General features: G+C 40.5%; 1 protein-coding gene across 1 annotated transcript; it reads right to left on the minus strand.

Annotated features, from left to right (window-relative positions):
- Positions 1-554: 554 nt before the first annotated feature.
- Positions 555-18,010, minus strand: cul3b (cullin 3b). Its single transcript, XM_026192341.1, has 16 exons — positions 17,715-18,010; positions 11,609-11,806; positions 9,214-9,327; positions 8,891-9,051; positions 8,378-8,492; positions 8,018-8,246; positions 7,483-7,628; positions 6,786-6,962; positions 6,368-6,538; positions 4,554-4,661; positions 3,608-3,732; positions 3,176-3,272; positions 2,758-2,892; positions 2,423-2,609; positions 1,040-1,185; positions 555-763 (listed from the first exon to the last, which is right to left on the minus strand). Exons 1-16 carry the CDS (start codon positions 17,775-17,777, stop codon positions 632-634), a joined length of 2,304 nt encoding a protein of 767 aa, XP_026048126.1. The 5' UTR covers positions 17,778-18,010; the 3' UTR covers positions 555-631.
- Between the last annotated feature and the right edge of the window lie 27 nt (positions 18,011-18,037).

Below are 18,037 nucleotides of genomic sequence, written 5' to 3' on the forward strand. Positions count from 1 at the left end.
TAAATTAAGCACTCTTCATGTTTTCTCAAGTACTCAAAATGTATTTCACTGCTGTTGTAAACCAGGTCTGTACCAGTTAACACTCTGTCCTCTTCTTTAAATCTAAAAATCCTCTTGAGAGGAAAAAGGCCTATCTGTCAACCTGTACAGCCATTATTGTGCCACAAAACACAAACAGAACACATTGACATCAACATTTAAAACAGGGGAGTGAGTTCAAATGTTTTCTCGTTCTCCGTGTGGCCTCTGATGCGCTCGTTTGGTGGCGGCGCGTCGTTAGCCCGCAAACAGGCCCACTAAGTTCTCTCCAAAGGCCACAAGAAACATGGATTTTATACAAAACTAGACTCCCTCATTTCACTTCGCTCAGCTGAAGAACTCTAATAATGCTAGAAAACTTCACCATCCTTTGCATGATTTTTTTTTAACATTTTCTTTTTTTAAACACATTTTTATGGAAGAAATGTTAACCTTCCCAGTGTTTCCCAGAATCAACAATGAAAGCATTTCCAAGTTTGTTCAAACACATAGCAGTCCACCAAAAAAAAAAAAAAAAAAAAAAAAAAAGGAAAGAAAAAAAGGCCCTCAGCTTCTTTCAACTCGATGCTAGCTTTCATTGAATTAATTTGTTTTATGCTACATAAGTGTACACTTTGCGGTCCTCCGGTGTTCTTGCCAAATATTCCCTCTCAATGAGTCCTTCAATGCGTTTCTTGATGACTACAGGACTAGGAAGGAATCGTGCCCGCAACTGCTGTGTGACCTGTGGAGACACATGAAAACACAACTGTTTAATTCACGGCTACTTCTTTCGTGGCCTTTTTATTTACCAATTTATTATTAACTTTGCTATGCAAGACTCTTTTATATCAGCTTTTTATGTGAAAGAAGTAAACCACTAGAGCGCACTAGAGGCTCTAACCTCTTGTACATCATATAATGTGCCACTAGGGGACTGGTGCTGTAAACCACAGAACATTATAGTTTTATTTTTGTGCTCTTTACAAGTGGGCTTTAGCTACAGCTTCTGCTGACTGACCTCTGCTACCAGGACATTGTGCTGCATCTTCTTTCTAGACTTCATGATGCGAACGATGGCAGCTTCGATCTCATGCTTCCTGTCGTCGTCCACTTTCTGCCGCGTCTCCTTCCTCTCTGGATCCGACTCCCCCTGTTTAGCAGCCACTGGGTAGTGCACAAAAAACACACGGTAGATAGACAATAAATGCAAGAGATCATGATGAAACGTGTCATTTCCTTATGTACATTCAATAGTCACTTTATTAGGTATGCCTTGCTAGTACTCAGTTGGAACCCCCCTTTGCCTTGTGAGCACCTGTAACTCTTTCCCTCATAAAAGGCGACATGTGACCACCCTACTCTACCCTTAATAAGGAGTTCTGACACCTTAGTATATAATCAATAAAGATGTGGTTTGATGACCATCAGAACAGTTTCTGGGTTTTTCCAAGGGTAGCTGCATAGACAGAAACCACCCACACTACCTTCTGCTGCACACCCATTTTGCTCAGGAAACAGGCCTGAAATATGACAGACATCGCTCAGTTCAGAAGAGAGCTTCAGGGATTACTTCTAGCAGGCTTTCAAAGCGTAAAGAGGTAATAGACAAAATCATCAACAGTACTGAGACAGACTGTGGTGTTAGACATGTGGTGTTTTTGTCTTTCAGTCTTTTGAACTGTAGCGTCAGTTTCCTGTTCTTAGTTGACGGGAGTGAACGTGGTGTGGTCTTCTGCTGCTGCAGCACATCTGCTTTAAGGTTGACGTGCGCGCGTTCACGGATGCTTTTCAGCATACATGTAGTGAGAGGCTATTTGAGTTACTGCTGCCTTCCTATCAGCTTGAAGCAGTCTGCACATTCCCCTCTGACATCAATAAGTGATTTTCAGAAAATATTCAGAGTTTAGGCATGTCTGCATGCCTAAATGGTATTGAGTTACTGCCATGTGATTGGCTCATTATACAATTGCTTTGATGCACAGTCGAACAGGTGTATCTAATGAAGGTGCCATTAAGTTTATATTTACCTGTTCACAAAATCACCTAAAAGATGCCATTGAAATACTGTAATCCACACGTGTTTCCTGCTCTTTACGTGCTACTAGACTTTAAACTTCTTTATCTGACTAAATATTTATTAATTAACTAAGTTTTGTTCTAGTGATATGAAGATACAAGATTAAGGAGGAAAAGTCTTGAAAAAGCAAGATAAGCTGTATCTGTAACAAATTTACTGCCTATTACTAAGCTTTAAGAAAATAAAAGTTCATTTTTTTAAGCCTGACACAGTAAAAATCTATACTCACACAGTTTACATTCACAGAATAACACCTAGGAAAAATCAAACTAAAGCTGTGAGCCTCAAGAAAAGTGCTTAACTTCATGATTTTGTTTTTCATACCTGTCTGGATTTTGACACGGTGCAGTTTGGAGGTAAACTGGTCGTTAACTGTAAACACATGGCCATTTTCGATCTCCTTGGACTTTGGCTCCTTGGTGAGAACTCTCTGTGTTGGCTTCCCACAGGCCAGAGACTGCAGTGCTCGCACCAGCTCCCTCTCTGGGATGTCCGTCTCCTGCTGGATTTCCTACATAGTGAAGAGGGCAGGCTTGGTGTCAACACAGTACAGAGGCCACAGACTAAAATGACCTTTTCCTGCTTGTCCACGACACATGAAGACATATGGGGACCAAAATATCCTACTATGTTGGGTACTAAGGAATTAAGTTGTGCACCTCAAAGGTGGACTTCTCTCTGTTGTTGAAAAGCATGAGAATGGTCATCTGGAAGGTGGACACTTGGAGTATGTGCTTTCTAGTATTGGAGCCTGTCACCTGGGCACCACCTACTCCGACCTCTGACCCATCCTCCTGTTCAAATGTTGGGATAAGGCAACATAAAAACATTAGTCAGAATCCATTTTGACAAGATGTCAAAACAGCAGATTTCATTTTTACTTTCCATTACTTAAAACTGTTACATTTATTCGCATTTGTTAGTCTGTCATTTGCTTATATTTAAAACACTAAGCTAATTTATAAAACAGAAAATTCACAATAAGTAATGAACGTAAAGCCAGGTCCACTTGTTATTCTAAAATGAAATAAAGGTTGCTGAAATGTACTGAGACTCCCCTTTCCAAGTGGAGCGTACCTTTTTAATTGGCCCGTAGAAGGTGGCATTTAGATCTGCAGAGCCCATATGGTGCTGCAGGGTGAGCTGTCTCCCACTGTGCTTCCCAAGGTAAAACCTGCATGCAGAGGAGAGTCATACTAGATTAACCTAAAACAAATGATCAATGCAACTTTGCTTTCTGCAGCAGGACACAGTAGAGATTTAGTTTGAAATGCTGTGTCTAGCAAACATACACAGTAATATTTTCATGAAAGGGACTAAAAGAAAAAAGTAATCTCCATGTTCTACTTCTACTGGTAACAACATATAATGGATTTATTGTTCCTTGTGGATCACACGGAGAAACCTTTTAGAAAATCACCAGACTGAAAAGCTAAGTGCTGTTATGAAAGCACACACATGTAATCAATAAACTACCAAATCTGTGAGTGAAGTGAACAACTAACAAACCTTCTGAAGACTTCAAATGCATGTCGAGGTGAAGGTGGAATATTGCACTTGGGTGTTGCTGATTGCGTTGGCCAGTATCCCGTGGTCAGGACTCTAACAGTGAGATCGACCCCTCCGAGTGACACCTTGAGTTAGGAAAAATAAAAAACAACACATACGATCACCTACAGTGATGCCATAGTGATACTATGTGGTAATATTGGTAGCATTTAGATTTGGAAGAAAGACATCCTCGCTACTTTTAAGACCTGACTTAAAGCTTTTGTTTTTGATAAAGCTTATAGTGGATCAGGTGACACTGAATCTTCCCTTAGTTAAATTGTAATAGGCCTAAGCTGCCGGGGGTTGTGTCAGTGTTTCTTCATCACTCTCTCTGTGTTTATACACCACTCTGCATTTAATCATTAATTATTATTCATCTCTGGCTCTATTCCACAGTGTGCCTTTTGCCCTGTCTCCCACCCATCAACGCCAACTGGTCACAGGACTTTCCTGGTTCTCCTGGAGATTTCTATCTGTTAAAAGGAAGTTTTAACAGATGTCGTCATTGCTTGCTCATGGGGTGAAAAATTATTGTAGGGTCTTTACCTTACAATATGAAGCACCTTGAGGTGACTGTTACAGTTACTGTGCGCACACAAGATCCAGACATGACAAATATCAGACAACACTACTTGGACCATGAATTTAAAAGCAATGTGCATAAATATGAACTCTGATTGGTTACACTGTTCACCAAATGGAGCTAAAGTCACCCCAGCAATCTGAAAGCACAGCACAAGCCAGAAGCTTATGCACTATGACTTTCCAGGATATGGATAATTAGGTGCCTAATTGTTAATATGTAACTGAGCAGTGCAACAAAGCTCAGTCAATCAAGCAACAATGTCCTGATTACATTTACTAATTAGGCTCTTTATTGTGACAAAAAGTAGATTTTCCTCACCCCAGTCGTCTGTAAATGTTGTCTAAACTCATCCATGGTGGTGTTGGAGATGCTCATATCTCGGAACATGCCCTCCAGTTTAGAGGTGAACTGACAGCCGCACTCGGTCTGTGCAATAAAGACATGAAGAAGGATTAGATTTATAATTGGTAAGCTATTCAAAAGAAAAGGGGACAGCTCAAGCTGAAATCAAGTGTAAGAACATAATTCTGGGCTGCAGAACCAGATTTACAGATATCAGCTATAGAGATATCTGCTTCCTCCTAGCCTCGTCATGCTCAGTGAACCCCCCAAAAACCAAAGCATGTATTTGTCATAATTCTGTATTTGTCATAAGTGTTGTCATAATTGGAGATGCTTCCATCTGCAGGGATAAAGCGTCGGGTGCAGTTTGGTAGAAAAAATTAAAATAAAAATACAATTCCAACATAAAACTGCTCACATCAAGGTTTGTGGATATATTTGAGTAACTGGGTCATGATTTCTGCAAAGAGTCATTTCTGCTGAGTTTTTCCGAATGTTTTTTTTTTTTATGGCCACTTTGAGCAAAAGAAAGTGAAGGACATCTGGTTCTATTATATTCAGGAGAAAGCAGGCATTTCTACAGCTTATATCTCCAAAATCAAACAAGTCTTACTGAAAAAATGGATAAAAAGCACTACAGAAAAAGTGAGTATATTTGATTTTGAAGGGAACTGTCTATTTAAAGTAAAGAAACATTTATATAATGATCAAACACAGGCAAGTGGATACAGTCTGAAAACTGTGTGTTTCCTTTTACCTAAACATCCACTGAAATGCAAAAAACACGGAGAAAAAAAAATAATGTAAAGAAGTGCCCATAACACATCTGAGCACTGTGGCCTAGTGATGGTAAATTTGATTCTTTTTACTGAATCGAGTTTTAATGAGTCACTCACCAAAGTGAATCGGGTTTTTTGAGTCATTTGATTCACTGAGTCAGTTGACCAGAGAGTGCAAAAAGTGTACATTTTCACTCAAACTTAATTTGTTTCTCTTTTCATGTAAATCCTACTGCTAAGATGAATGATTCTAAAAGAAAACAACTATTTTATAGAGCAAAAAACAGCAAAAATATTTCTAAAATTAAGCAATTTCCTATCAAAATTGCTTAATAAACATTTGTTTATTTTTATTTTATTAGTATTTTCCTTAAATGTGTTAAATATATATTTTCTCATCTAAATGTCCACTGAGCTGTGAGCCAGGGGGCGGTAATGTGCCTTAACATTGGTTGCCAACCAAGAAGAAGAAGAAGCTGCAGAGGGAGGGGGTGAGTGAGAGAGTGAGTGATTCGTTCGCTCGCTCTATGATTCAGCACAGGAGGGAGGGGGTGAGGGAGTCCTGAGTGATTTGATTACGATTCAACACAGGAAGGGACGGGGTGAGTAGCTCAAATGTGCTGTTAGCATGTTAGCAGAGCGATGCTACTCTGAACCGAGGAGCTATTTTCTTGATGTGAGCTTCTACTCAGGGTTTTTTCTTCCAGTTCAGAGCAGAAATGCTTTTGTTAAGAAACTGGCTGTTGTTTTCCCCCCCACAATTTGAATTATAAGCTAGATATATTTCTACTAAGCGAATTAGTTTGCTAACAGAAACAGGGATGAGTCAGTGAGTCAGTTGGGCTTGTGAATCATAATTCACGACTCAGTAAAGTGATTCTCGAGTATTGAACGATTCGTTCACGAATCGTACATCACTATTGTGGCCAGTCTCCAAGCACCCAGGGATCTTTCATTTTATATTCAGCTTACTCCAAAGCCAGAGTTATATCATGCCACATGCCTGCTCACCTTAAGTTTTGAGATCATGTTCTTTTCCGAGTCGTCAGAGACGCTCTTGTTAGTGAGCAGCCTGCGAGCCAGGTGCTGCTTGTAGTACCTCTCAAACACGTCCTTCTCCTGCATGAAGCGGAAGAGCACCATGGCCTTGTCCAGTATAGACTCCACTTCTTGCTCTGTCAGCTGGATAAAAATAACAGGGTCAGGTTATACCCATTAATCAAAAACAGACTTTATGATTTATTTTCCCCAGCACTTTTGAAAACACAAAAGAAAGCAGAAGCACAACTTTTTACATGAAAACATTGTGTGGGGTTTTTTTCTTTTTGGCATTTTTTGAAGTGAGGTTATAAATTTGAAAGAAGCAGGTCAGTAACATTTGTCATACGTTCTAAAAATAAGAGCATGAATGCATGATTAGTGGGCTCACCCCTTTAACACCCTTCTTCAGTTTGTCATCGATGAAGAGTGAGAGGTATTCAGGCGAGCGGGAGTTCAGGTTAAGGAAGTACTCAAAATCACCAGCAATAGTTTGTTTAAAGAGGCGGTCATTGTTGAAAGACTCCTGGAGGAAGCGGTCAAAACGGGACTTCAGGTCCAGCAAACCCTGCAGGAAGACAGGAAATGCAACAGCGGCGTGCATTAGAAGGAGCTTAACAAACAGTAGCTACAGCAAAGGAAAGGTGGTCTCATCAGAAAAGGTGAATCTGCAAGAGCTGATGTGGTAAAAGAAGAGGCTGCTGTTTTCTACCAGAGAGTAAGAAGTGAGTCATTATTTTAACCAAGAACTTCAAAGGGATTTAAAGGCCATAAGATTTTCAAAAGCACTGATGTCTTTCTAGTTGCCAGAAGGACCTCACATGCTAAGTACAGTGCAAAGACTCAGTGTGGATGAGGGTAAAGACCATCATGGTTTGTGGTAACAAACATGGGACCGAGAGCAGATATTCTCTGCTGGGAAGTAATTAAAGTGCATTATGGTCAAGGCTCATCACGCAATGACATGCTGAAGTGTACTGAGCCAGAGGAAATCCATCTGTGATCTCTTACGAGGTAGCACATTCTCAGTATCATCAGAACAGTCCATCTTCAGCAACATTATGTCGACTGATAACCCAGTGCCGTACCTGAATATAGTCCACAGGGTTTTTCCCTTCTCCTTCCTCTGACACCAGGGCCTTGCCCTGCTCCCGCAGGTATGAGCTCATACACTCACACATGGTCTTCAGCCCATTGGGAACCCTGCTGAACAGCTTGTACATGCATGCCAAATCTGTAGAGAGGTAAGCATGAATACACACATGAGCACACATCAAAAATACACTTCTGCCAACTGAAAAGGGACTGAGCATCTGAGATCTGCAGAAAAGGAGGAGAAATATACTCTCCAGGCACTACAGTTCCAGTTTCACTGAAATCAAATCATCATTGAATTCCTCACATATTACCATTTGTGGCATGAACCAATGGGAACATGATATGACTGTATTACTGAGCCAGTAAAGTATTTCCTGGAAGTGACAGCTTCACGGTTTATTAAAGAGTGTTGGGGATTTTCTATTTCACTGTAACTCGCGTGGATGTCAATTTAAACAATAAATCACTAAAAATATAAACGCTAAAGAGGTGAAGTGGAGCAGCAGGCTGTGACTGAGGGCTTACCATCTGTTTTGCCGTTCTTAAGCATGTGGACCAGGCCTGAGTTTTCCATTTCTACGATGGTCTTCATGTGTTTGGAGATGAGCTCACGTTCCACCACCTTGACGATGGGCTCCTCTGTGGATTTATCCAGGCAGTGCATTACCCGCTCGATCTCCTCATTAATCCTGGCTTCAACTTTCTTTATGTACACACTGGCACTATTTTCTGCAAGGAACTTTTGGCTTTCCATCTGAGTGAAAACAAGAAACAGTTTATACAAGAGGTTTTAGTTCCTTTAAGGGAAGCCACAAAGAAATATAGACCCAAATTAAAATAAATAAATAAACACATAAACAAGGAAAATGGATTTCTCTCCCAAACCTGGAAAAATTCTGCAGACATTTCTAAAAACGGTGCTTCAAAGTCTTCTTCATACACAGATCTCCCTTCAAGGCCGAGAATCATTAACATTTGGCAGGCATTTCTAATGGCTCCCCTAGAGAAGGAGAAGCAAACCAAATGGTAAGTAATGCAAAACAAAACAAAACATAAAAAAAAAAAAAACTTTTGTGGAAGCTCATTTCACACTCAGTATAACTGCCAACTAACTTTTTACTATTCATCCATTGAAAAACAGTTACAGTCCACAGTGCATGAAATTCAGAATAGTCAGTGTTTTTAAAATGCCAGAGGCTCTGAGGCTTTTGCCCACTGGGTGCAAATGCAGCAGATGTATTTGACAGATCGTATATTTCTAATACCAAAGGCATCTGCCATGTCCACCCCTGGTGAGAAATGATGACTTTTCAATTTAAAGATCAAGAACGCAAACTTCATTTTATTTGAAAACTAAAGATAATTTATTAGATAATGCTATTTGTGACTTTTGGCTACCTGTCCACCACCTCTCCCTTCCTCTCCCGGGCAATCATGTCTAGCAGAGTTTGTCGGAGGTGGTCTCTGATGCAACCATAGCGAACCACTTGATCCCTAAATATGATAAGGCCCAGGTTGTAGACGTTCTCCACGCTATTCTGCTGTACGTACACCCGATCCTGTGACAAAGACACACAAAAATGTCCCAAACAACATTAGAATGAACTGGAATTAACAGCAGCTGAGCTTAAATGTATATTTAAGCATATAAAATACAGCTGTTATGTGTAAAATATTTATATCTAACGCTCATATGTCTTACTGCATGACTGTATACTCACCATATACATCAGGATGTCTCTAATCATCACCATAGCTGTCTGGTGGTCATTCCAGGCCTGATTTAGGGTCTGGAGGAAGTTATTGTTTAATGAATTGAGAACATCTTCCCGTACCTTTGGACGAGACAGAAACACAGCCTTAGAACTTAAGCAGACACCTGTATTTGTATTTTGTTGCTCGTGCAGCATTTTAATGCGGGCCTTCTTTACTAGTCAGGCACACAACAGCTTGATAACAGTCACACTGCAGTGTGACTCAGCAAAGTAAACTAAATGTCTCAGTGGAGTAAGATTCTTAAGGGCACACTGACCTCTCCTTCCTTCTCCTTCGGGGCAGAGGTAATATATTACGGCCTCTGCTCTTAATGTTACAGGCGACCAAGCTTTATGAATGCACCGACTTCTTCTTTTCCACATCCAGATCAAAAGTCAGAAGCAAAACCATAAATCTAAACGTGCACTATGCAAAGTCATGGCTTGCTTAAAAAAAATCAACAACAAAAAAAACAATGTACCCCATATTATATTCATCTGTTTTGCCACTTTGTAATGCTGCTTTTCCATCATATCAAATATTACATATATTACAAATCAAAGTGTGTGTGTGTGTGTTTATAAATGCTTTATTTAACTTTAACTTTCTTAAACACCAGCTGTAATTAAAGTATGCCTTAAGTTATCAATTTCTGACCTACATTAAAGAGCCAGAAGACTGCATATGGTCTCATCTAAACTTCAGGTCTTAACAGGTTAACATTTGAAATAAATAAATAGATAAATCACAAAAATGACCTTAAAAGCCAGAAGTGATTGTAGAAAATAAACAACTGAGACCGAATAGACATGCTCGATTGGACTTAAAGCTTATTTTCATCCCTTGTCTAGACAACGATGAATCACTGCTGAAAAAATACACATCTACAAATCCTTCTCTCAATAATTCATAATAACATTAACTATTAGGCCCAAAACAATATATAACCCCCCCAACCTCCCTGCATAAAAATCAAAACAAATGCACTTCTGACTGAACCTCTCGACTGTCTTCCAAACTTAAGCTGGGTTGAGACGATGCTGCGTTCGTACCATTACAACTGTTTCTTTCAAAGCGATGCCTTTACCATTATAAGACAATAAAAACACACTCAGCTGTCAGAGAACTCGTCTTTGATCCATTACTTGTTGACATTTCCTGACTGCTCATTTACTAAGCCTGCCAAGCTGAGAATGTGCATTTAATTAAGCTGTAAAACCATCTGGCTGTTATTCAATAACATCGTGCTGAAATATTGCTCATCGTGTGTCTGCTCACTGTAAGCTGCAAAGAAGCCTTTGCGACAGATCTCATGGACAGGCATAATTTGCCACTAATTATACATGCTACAAAAATACAAGCGACAGCTTAGGAACAATTATGCTTTCTCTAACTTATTAGGAGTTTTAAGAAGGAATAAATCTCAGATAGCCCTCCTTTCTGCCACTTTTGTTTTTAAAAACAAGCTGCTTAGGATAATCTACTTCACTAACATTTTATTTTCAGTGGTAAAACAAACCAATTACATGTCCGATTTGAGAAAATGACTCCATCATCAAAAGCATCCTAAAGCTCTTCTATAAGGCACAGGACAACGCCTGTTTTATGAAGGGCTTTCAGACAGATGTGCCTTCTCTCACAGCTGAAACCCCTGAATAAAAAACCACTGAAGCCCCCCATCCTCAAACCTGGGCTCTTCCTTGCCTTCCAGCCACAGGAATGAGGCATCTGCTAAAAAAAAAAAAAAAAAAAAAAAAAAAAAGGGGGGGCGTGAGTAAAGGGTTTTACAAATCTACCACAAGACTTAAGTAACAGCCTGTGGATTTATATTCTCCATCTTTCTGCTTATGTGCCTTTACAAGGCTGCTCATGAATGCAACCGGCTCATATTTTCTGGTTTTGCCTTTGTTGTTCAGTATGGCATGCAAGCCAAGCAGGGGAAAAAGAAAAAAGAAATCATAATATGAATCCTATGACAGTTTCTGTTTAGCACCAAACAGACTTTCAAGCATTTGAGTGAAATTCAGCCCTGACATTCGAACAACAGGCCTCATTAAAATCAGATTTTAATATCATTGTGTTAACTGGAGGAAACTATTCACAGGCCAGGTTTGTTCCACCAAAGAATAACCTAACCGTCTCCAAAGAGCAACCGCAGCTTCAATCTTTCTTTATGTAGATCAAATCCAGTCTACTTTAAATACCAGCACAGTATTGTGTAATACATACTAGCCCACCATGTGCTGCATGTATTACACACAGGAATGACAGACAGCTCAAATGAACTCTAAATATTTTAGTCAATCTGTCATCACTTAACTTCCAGCAACTGTTTTAGGCTGCGATCTGTGATGGCCTTACTTTGTTGATGAGGTGTTCGGTAACAACTTCACGCAGGCCCGTGTACAGCTTCTCTCCATGTTTATGAAGCACCATTGTGTAGGCGTTCCTATAAAGTTCCTCAAAACTCAGGCCGCTGTTGTTCTTCCTTTGAATTTCCTGGATGGCATTCTTCAGAAGGTCCCATATGTTGTTGACGTACTTCTCGTCCATCGTCATCTGCAAGAAGTAACAAGTAATGGGTTTCAACAGGACTATAACCAGTGATTAGTTGTGTCAACATGAAGAATCTGTGCATGAGAACATGTGCATACCACATCATGTTCTAGAAGATCAGTACATTTTGCTAGTAAGGGAGCTAAGACTCCATTCACACAGGCCTAGAAAGTGGTTGGTGACTGTCTGGTAACCACTGGTTGCCAGAGAAAAATGAATATTACCCAATTGGCTGTGAATGGTTGTTGGAGGTTGCCAGCTGTCGCTAGGAGAAACTGACTGCAAAGAGGTATAGCGTCTTTACCCAAAAAACCCTTGTGAATGCTTTGCTTCCCAGCAGGTTGCCACTTTGCTCATAGTTTGCATGGAATATGGCAACTTGTGTGCAAACACTGGCCAACTTTTTTCTTTTTTCCCCCCGTCCTGTTTGGCAGTGTAGCAATCAGAATTGTTGTCTGAAGGCCAAAAAATGACAAACAGATTTAATTTCACAAGTGAAGCATTGCAGCATTTGTTGCAATTGTCCACTTGATACTCATATTTTATTAGACCTTTATTAGGGTTTTTTGATTTTGGATTATCACAACAATAATGGACAAGACCGGGTGACGGAAAAGAAAAAGGAAAAAGTGAAGTTGGGGAGAAAGTTGACAGAAAGAGAGGGAGAGAAGAAGAGGGACAGAGAGAGAAAGGGAGAGAGCTAAATCAACACCTGTTGAGGGGGGGAAAAAAACAGCAGAGAAACCACAGCAACAACCAACATATACATAAATAACAATGACAGTCACCCAGCAGACAGTGCAGAGACCCCAGGGGGTTGCAGTGACAAGCCTGGAGGCTCTGTCTGCTAAGCCAGAGCAGACCGAGCTCCGTGGCCAGAGACCCGAGACCCAACAGCACCCCACCCCCCAGTAAGGGCCCAACAGAGCCCAGTGTGTGTGTGTGTGTTTGGGGGGGGGGGGGGCACACCTGAGATGTTCTAAGAGAGAGGGAAGACAGTGTTATCATCTAGGTCGCCCAACAAGCAAACTGAAGGGGAGGCTGGAATGTTACACTTCAGAACCTTTGATAAGGTTTCACTTATCTGGAACCAAAACCTCTGAACAGGTGGACAGAACCAGGAAGCATGGATGTAATTGTCAGGTGTATTGCCTTGACAGTGCGAACAGGTGTTAGATGATGCAGACCGATCCTGAACATCTGTTGATCTGTATAGTGCACTTTATGAAGGATTTTCAATTGTATTAATTGGAGATTGGAGTTTCTAGTCATTTTAGACATATCTGAGACCAAACGCTGTAATCAAAGCTGACTGATAGATTGACCTCCCATTTAACAATAGAAAGGGATATCTACTTTGAGAGCGTACTGTATATTTGGAGGTTTTGAAATTAAATCTGGAGCCTATCCGATCCCTTAGGGTGAGAGGCAGGGTACAGTCAGTCTGTCACAAATAGAACCATTCGCACTCACATTCACACCTAATTTAATTACCAACCTAAACCCACTAACTGCATGTCTTTGTACTGTGGGAGGAAGCTGGAGTACCTGGAGAGAACCCACACAAACACGGGGAGAACATGGAAACTCCAAACAGAAAGACCCTGGCCTAATGGTGGAATTGAAGTCAGGACCTTCTTGCTGTGGCAACAGTGCTGACCAATGTGCCACCCCTTGGAAGTATCATATTATTGTTTTCTAGTATGTCAGGGTTGTTCCAGATGGGTTTATGTTTACATGGAATTAGTGAAGACTCAGTCATTTTTAGAAATTCCCACCATGCTGTCAGAGAGGAGCTGATATTGATGCTTGAGCTAATGAACTGTAGGTCCGAAATCTCTATATTACTGCATAGTACCTGTTCTACGTCTAGCCACAGCTCATCTAAGAGGGTATGTTTTAACCATCTTGAGATGTACTGTAGGCCTGTTGGCTAATAAGCAGTGGTCCCAACTACTTGCTAAGCAGTAGCTGAAGTTGAAAAAGTACAATTCAATCCAGAAAGAGAAGATGCTTATCCTCAAAGTAAATAATGTGCCTTTTGCTGAAACCAACGTGTTTTAAAAGGCATAACTATTAGTTAAAGTGGACGTTCTCCATTTCTGATTTGCATCACAGTTTTTCCAAGTTTCACTCCCACTAGCTGGTTAGAGAGGCTACGTTCACACTGCAGGTCTTAATGCTCAATTCCCATTTTTTGATCAAATCAGATTTTTTTTGTCCACTTGTTCATACTACAAATAAAATGCGACAGCAAACACGCTCTAGTGTGAACCCTCAAAGTGGCCCGCATGTGCAAAAGAAGACGTCACACACAACGCGCTGTTTAGACCCAGACCAAACAATATTGTTTGACTGATGGCCTTAATATAAAGACTTGTTTCGGACTTTACGTTTCCCAAGTTTGCTTTAAGTTATAAAGTTATTTTGTTATTTACATATGGCCTAATAATTATCCTTATTGCTGTTTTAGAGAGGAGCGGTGCTTCAAAGGATAGTTGCAGATTTCTGTAAGAATCTTCAGATTATACAGTACAAATAAAATGTTCACGTTTCTCCAACGCTGTCTTCCCAACAGTTTCACTAACATCTACACTGGATGGCCCGGAAGTAATCGCGATGTCTTCTCCGGCGCTGATAATTGGTGTCTGTCTTGTGTCAGTGATGTAAAAGACGAATTTAATGCGAGATGACCATTCAAACAGCAGTCGCTTTCTAAAACATCAGGTATGTATCAGATTCAGTACCACATACTCAGGTCGGATTTGAAAACATCGGATTTCTGCTGTTCACACTGTCATACCATGATTGGATATGGGTCGCATATGGTCAAAAAAGCCGGATTTGATGCGCTTTCGCCTGCAGTGTGAACGTAGCCTTAGTTACCAAGTGTTTGCAGACAAGTCGGTGCCTCCCATGCAAATTGCTCGCAACCTTGGCAATCTGCCATTGACAGAGAGTGTTCTCCCCCAGGCGATTAGAGGATCATCAGGGGGTCCTTTTGTCCCTCTGTGGGGGGTTACTCCCACTAGGTTTATATCTGGGACTCTCCACCATTTGACCTTAGAACTGAAGAAGCTTCTCGGATGAGAGGTGAAACGTCTTCAAGTAACTTAAAGAAGTCCAGACGCTTTTCTTTGCAAGCTCCTTTGACTATTTGATAACTCCTTATCTATTTTCTGTGCATTTAAAAAAAATGGCTTTCATTATCTCTGAGTCAACGCACAAACAGAGTAGGAAAAAGACTGACATGTGACTCATGTGTCACTGCCACAAGGCTGACATCACGTCATTGTTTTGATATGTTCAACTGCAACAATTAGGATTTCATAAGCTTAGATTGGAATGACACTTTATTGTGGAAACACACAGATGTGTTTATGTCCACCCCCATCCCAAAATTTTCTTTTCCGTGGATTCCACCTTCATTGTTGGTGCCCTGCACAGCAAACTGGAGGACCTGCAAATGTCTGCATGGAGCCTTGTGTTTGTCCTGACCAAATGAAGTCACTTGAACACGAGCAGGTCCTTTCTTACTCACAGATGTGTAATATATATATAATACCTGTATTAGTGGCATACGGATCTGGTCTGATGGATGATTAGCACTGGTAGTCACGTGGAACTGGCTCATGCTTCCAATCTCTATTCACGCCTATTATTCCAACAAGCTATGTTTATATTTGAATTGTTTGTGACTTGGTTGTGCTTTAACTACTAACATGAAAGTGGCTGTTTTCACATATTTTTCTGCCAGCTCTGTTATTCTCCGTGTGTTTAAAGGAGGGAAAATAAGGTGACTACAAATGACAGCATTTGAGATAATTAAACAGAGAAGAAACTGAGATTTAAAAAACTAAAGCATTAAATAAAATACTTTGGCTCAGTGGTGATGCAGAATACATTTTGCAAAGTGTCAATCCTCAATCTTTGATTTCTTTTTTACTTCATTATTGAGTATAAGACACTAACAGAGCTTATTACTCCTCTAGAAAACGCTTTCTCATTAATAAATTTGCTCAGATCTGCAAATATTAAGATGATCATTTCTTCCCTGCTGTGTACACTGCCTATAAAAAAAAATCTTCAATCATAGGATAAATCTGCTTATTCTAGCAAACTGCTCAGACTAGTAAGAAAACTGCAAGAGTAAAAAAGGATGCCTCTCAATAAAAAAAAAGAATAAAAGAATAAAAGACCCTAACATGAGGTACATTAAAAGCTCGAGGAAGTGCTGCTCCCATTCCAGCTAATTTAGAAACCATCACATTCCTGTAGCAACGATGAACACTAATGACTAAGCAGTTTTCATTCTTTTGTACACTGTGTTGTGGGTTAAAACACCTCTCAGTTTCCTCAGAATCCTAACCTGGTATGCTGGTAAGGAATTTGGAACAATTTTATTAGGTTAAAACCTTTCTCTCTCTCTTTCCAACTTAAACCCAAATTAACCCACCAAAATGATTTGTATAGTGAGAAAGCAGATATCACAAAGGGTAAAGGTGAGATAGATAATATCTACCATGTCCTCTGAAAATTTGGCTCTGTCAAAACAACCTCATAGGCTGCTTTAAGTACTTGCATAAGCACTATGAGGAAAATGTAAAGTGAAAGAATGCAGGTCAGTGTCTATACACTAATATTAGGGTTAGTCATTGCATACACCAAGCAATTAATATTAAATATTTATGCATGCATGGGCGTGGGTTTCAGTGCTTCTGAAGCTACCAGCCCCAGCTCTTATATATATATTTTTTTTTTAAGGTTTCAGATGTTATTTTAAACCAGGAGGAAAGTTTTTTTTTTTACGTTACAAGGCACTACAGATAGGATAAATAACCGTAAAGTAAGGACCTAGTTTAGCCCAGCTGTAAAGCATCATGATAACAAGAAATCTATAATCCAGTCTATAATTTAAATCTTTAAACTTACTCTAGACTCTTTGTGGGATTCCTAATTGCCAAAGACACGTTATCCAAAAGCAGAAAACATAACACATGCCACCCCTGTGCTGCTACTCAGCAGGCAAGCCCAAACACATGCACATCACGACGCTGGTTTGACAGCAGCTCTGACAGTTATCCTATCAAGACTGGGCCACAATCAGCGGGCCCATAGGCATATATGAAGGTGGCACTGAAGTAAAACTTCGTCACTAAGATCCATCAGCTACATGGATACTGTTGCTACGCTCTCATCAAGCCTTTACAGACAGCCTAATGCTTTATGAAAATTTAGGTCAGCTCAGAAAATAGATAATTCAGTGTCTCGCAGACAAAGAGAGTGCCATGTGAGCGAAGAATCTATTCCAACACCAACACAGGTCCACAAAATCCACACAGGCATTAATTCAGAACCAAGAACTGGGTTAGCTCATTTTGGTTTTCATTAGCATCATGTAAAGCGGCCGTAACGCCGCTGAGGCTAAAGTACAGACCTCTGTCTGCACAAACGTCCGTTACATTTAGTGCTCAGTCATAAAGACATTATGCGTTTATATATATATATATATATATACACACACACACACACATAGACACATTTTAGAAAATGAGCAAAAATAAAATCAGTCAAAACAACAAGTGTCAAGACCCATGGCTAACGTTAGCATCGGCTACTTGGCTGATCATATCGGCTAGCTAATGCCTGGGAAGTTGTAAGACAGTTAAGCGACAGGAAAAATAAAAGTGATTTATAACACTTATCACCGAGCTGGTATTATAAATGAGTTTCCATCTAACAGACCGACCAAGAGTGTGGAAGACTGGATATCTGACGGCTACACTTTGTTTACGGATAGTCAAGTCACCTCAGCTGGTTAGCCTATTAGCATTTAGCCCTTAGCGCAGACCACGGTAATCGAGTCCGCGACCGTCGGACGGGCAAAGCCCCTACTGCGGCGTACACTTACAGGAAAGGCCCGTATCCTCATTTTGGTGTCCTTCTTGGTGCCGCCTTTGCTGAGATTGGACATGGTTGCCTCGTCTGTGGGCTCCGTATTCACATGAAAGTGTTGTCCAGGGAGGACTGGGCCGACTACTGGTTTATCGAGCAGCCGACGAGCTTTCACCCGACCTCGTAGCTCCGGGTCCCGGCACCACAAGTTTATTGTTGACTGCCAAACACCAAATCCGACAGTTCTTCATACAGCAATGGCGGACTACCTGCAGTTCTCATTGCGCAGAGCTCACGCACTCCAAATCACGCGATGATTCAATTAGTACGAGCGTTTTC

Source organism: Astatotilapia calliptera, chromosome 14, assembly GCF_900246225.1.
Source record: "Astatotilapia calliptera chromosome 14, fAstCal1.2, whole genome shotgun sequence".
Taxonomy (NCBI): domain Eukaryota; kingdom Metazoa; phylum Chordata; class Actinopteri; order Cichliformes; family Cichlidae; genus Astatotilapia; species Astatotilapia calliptera.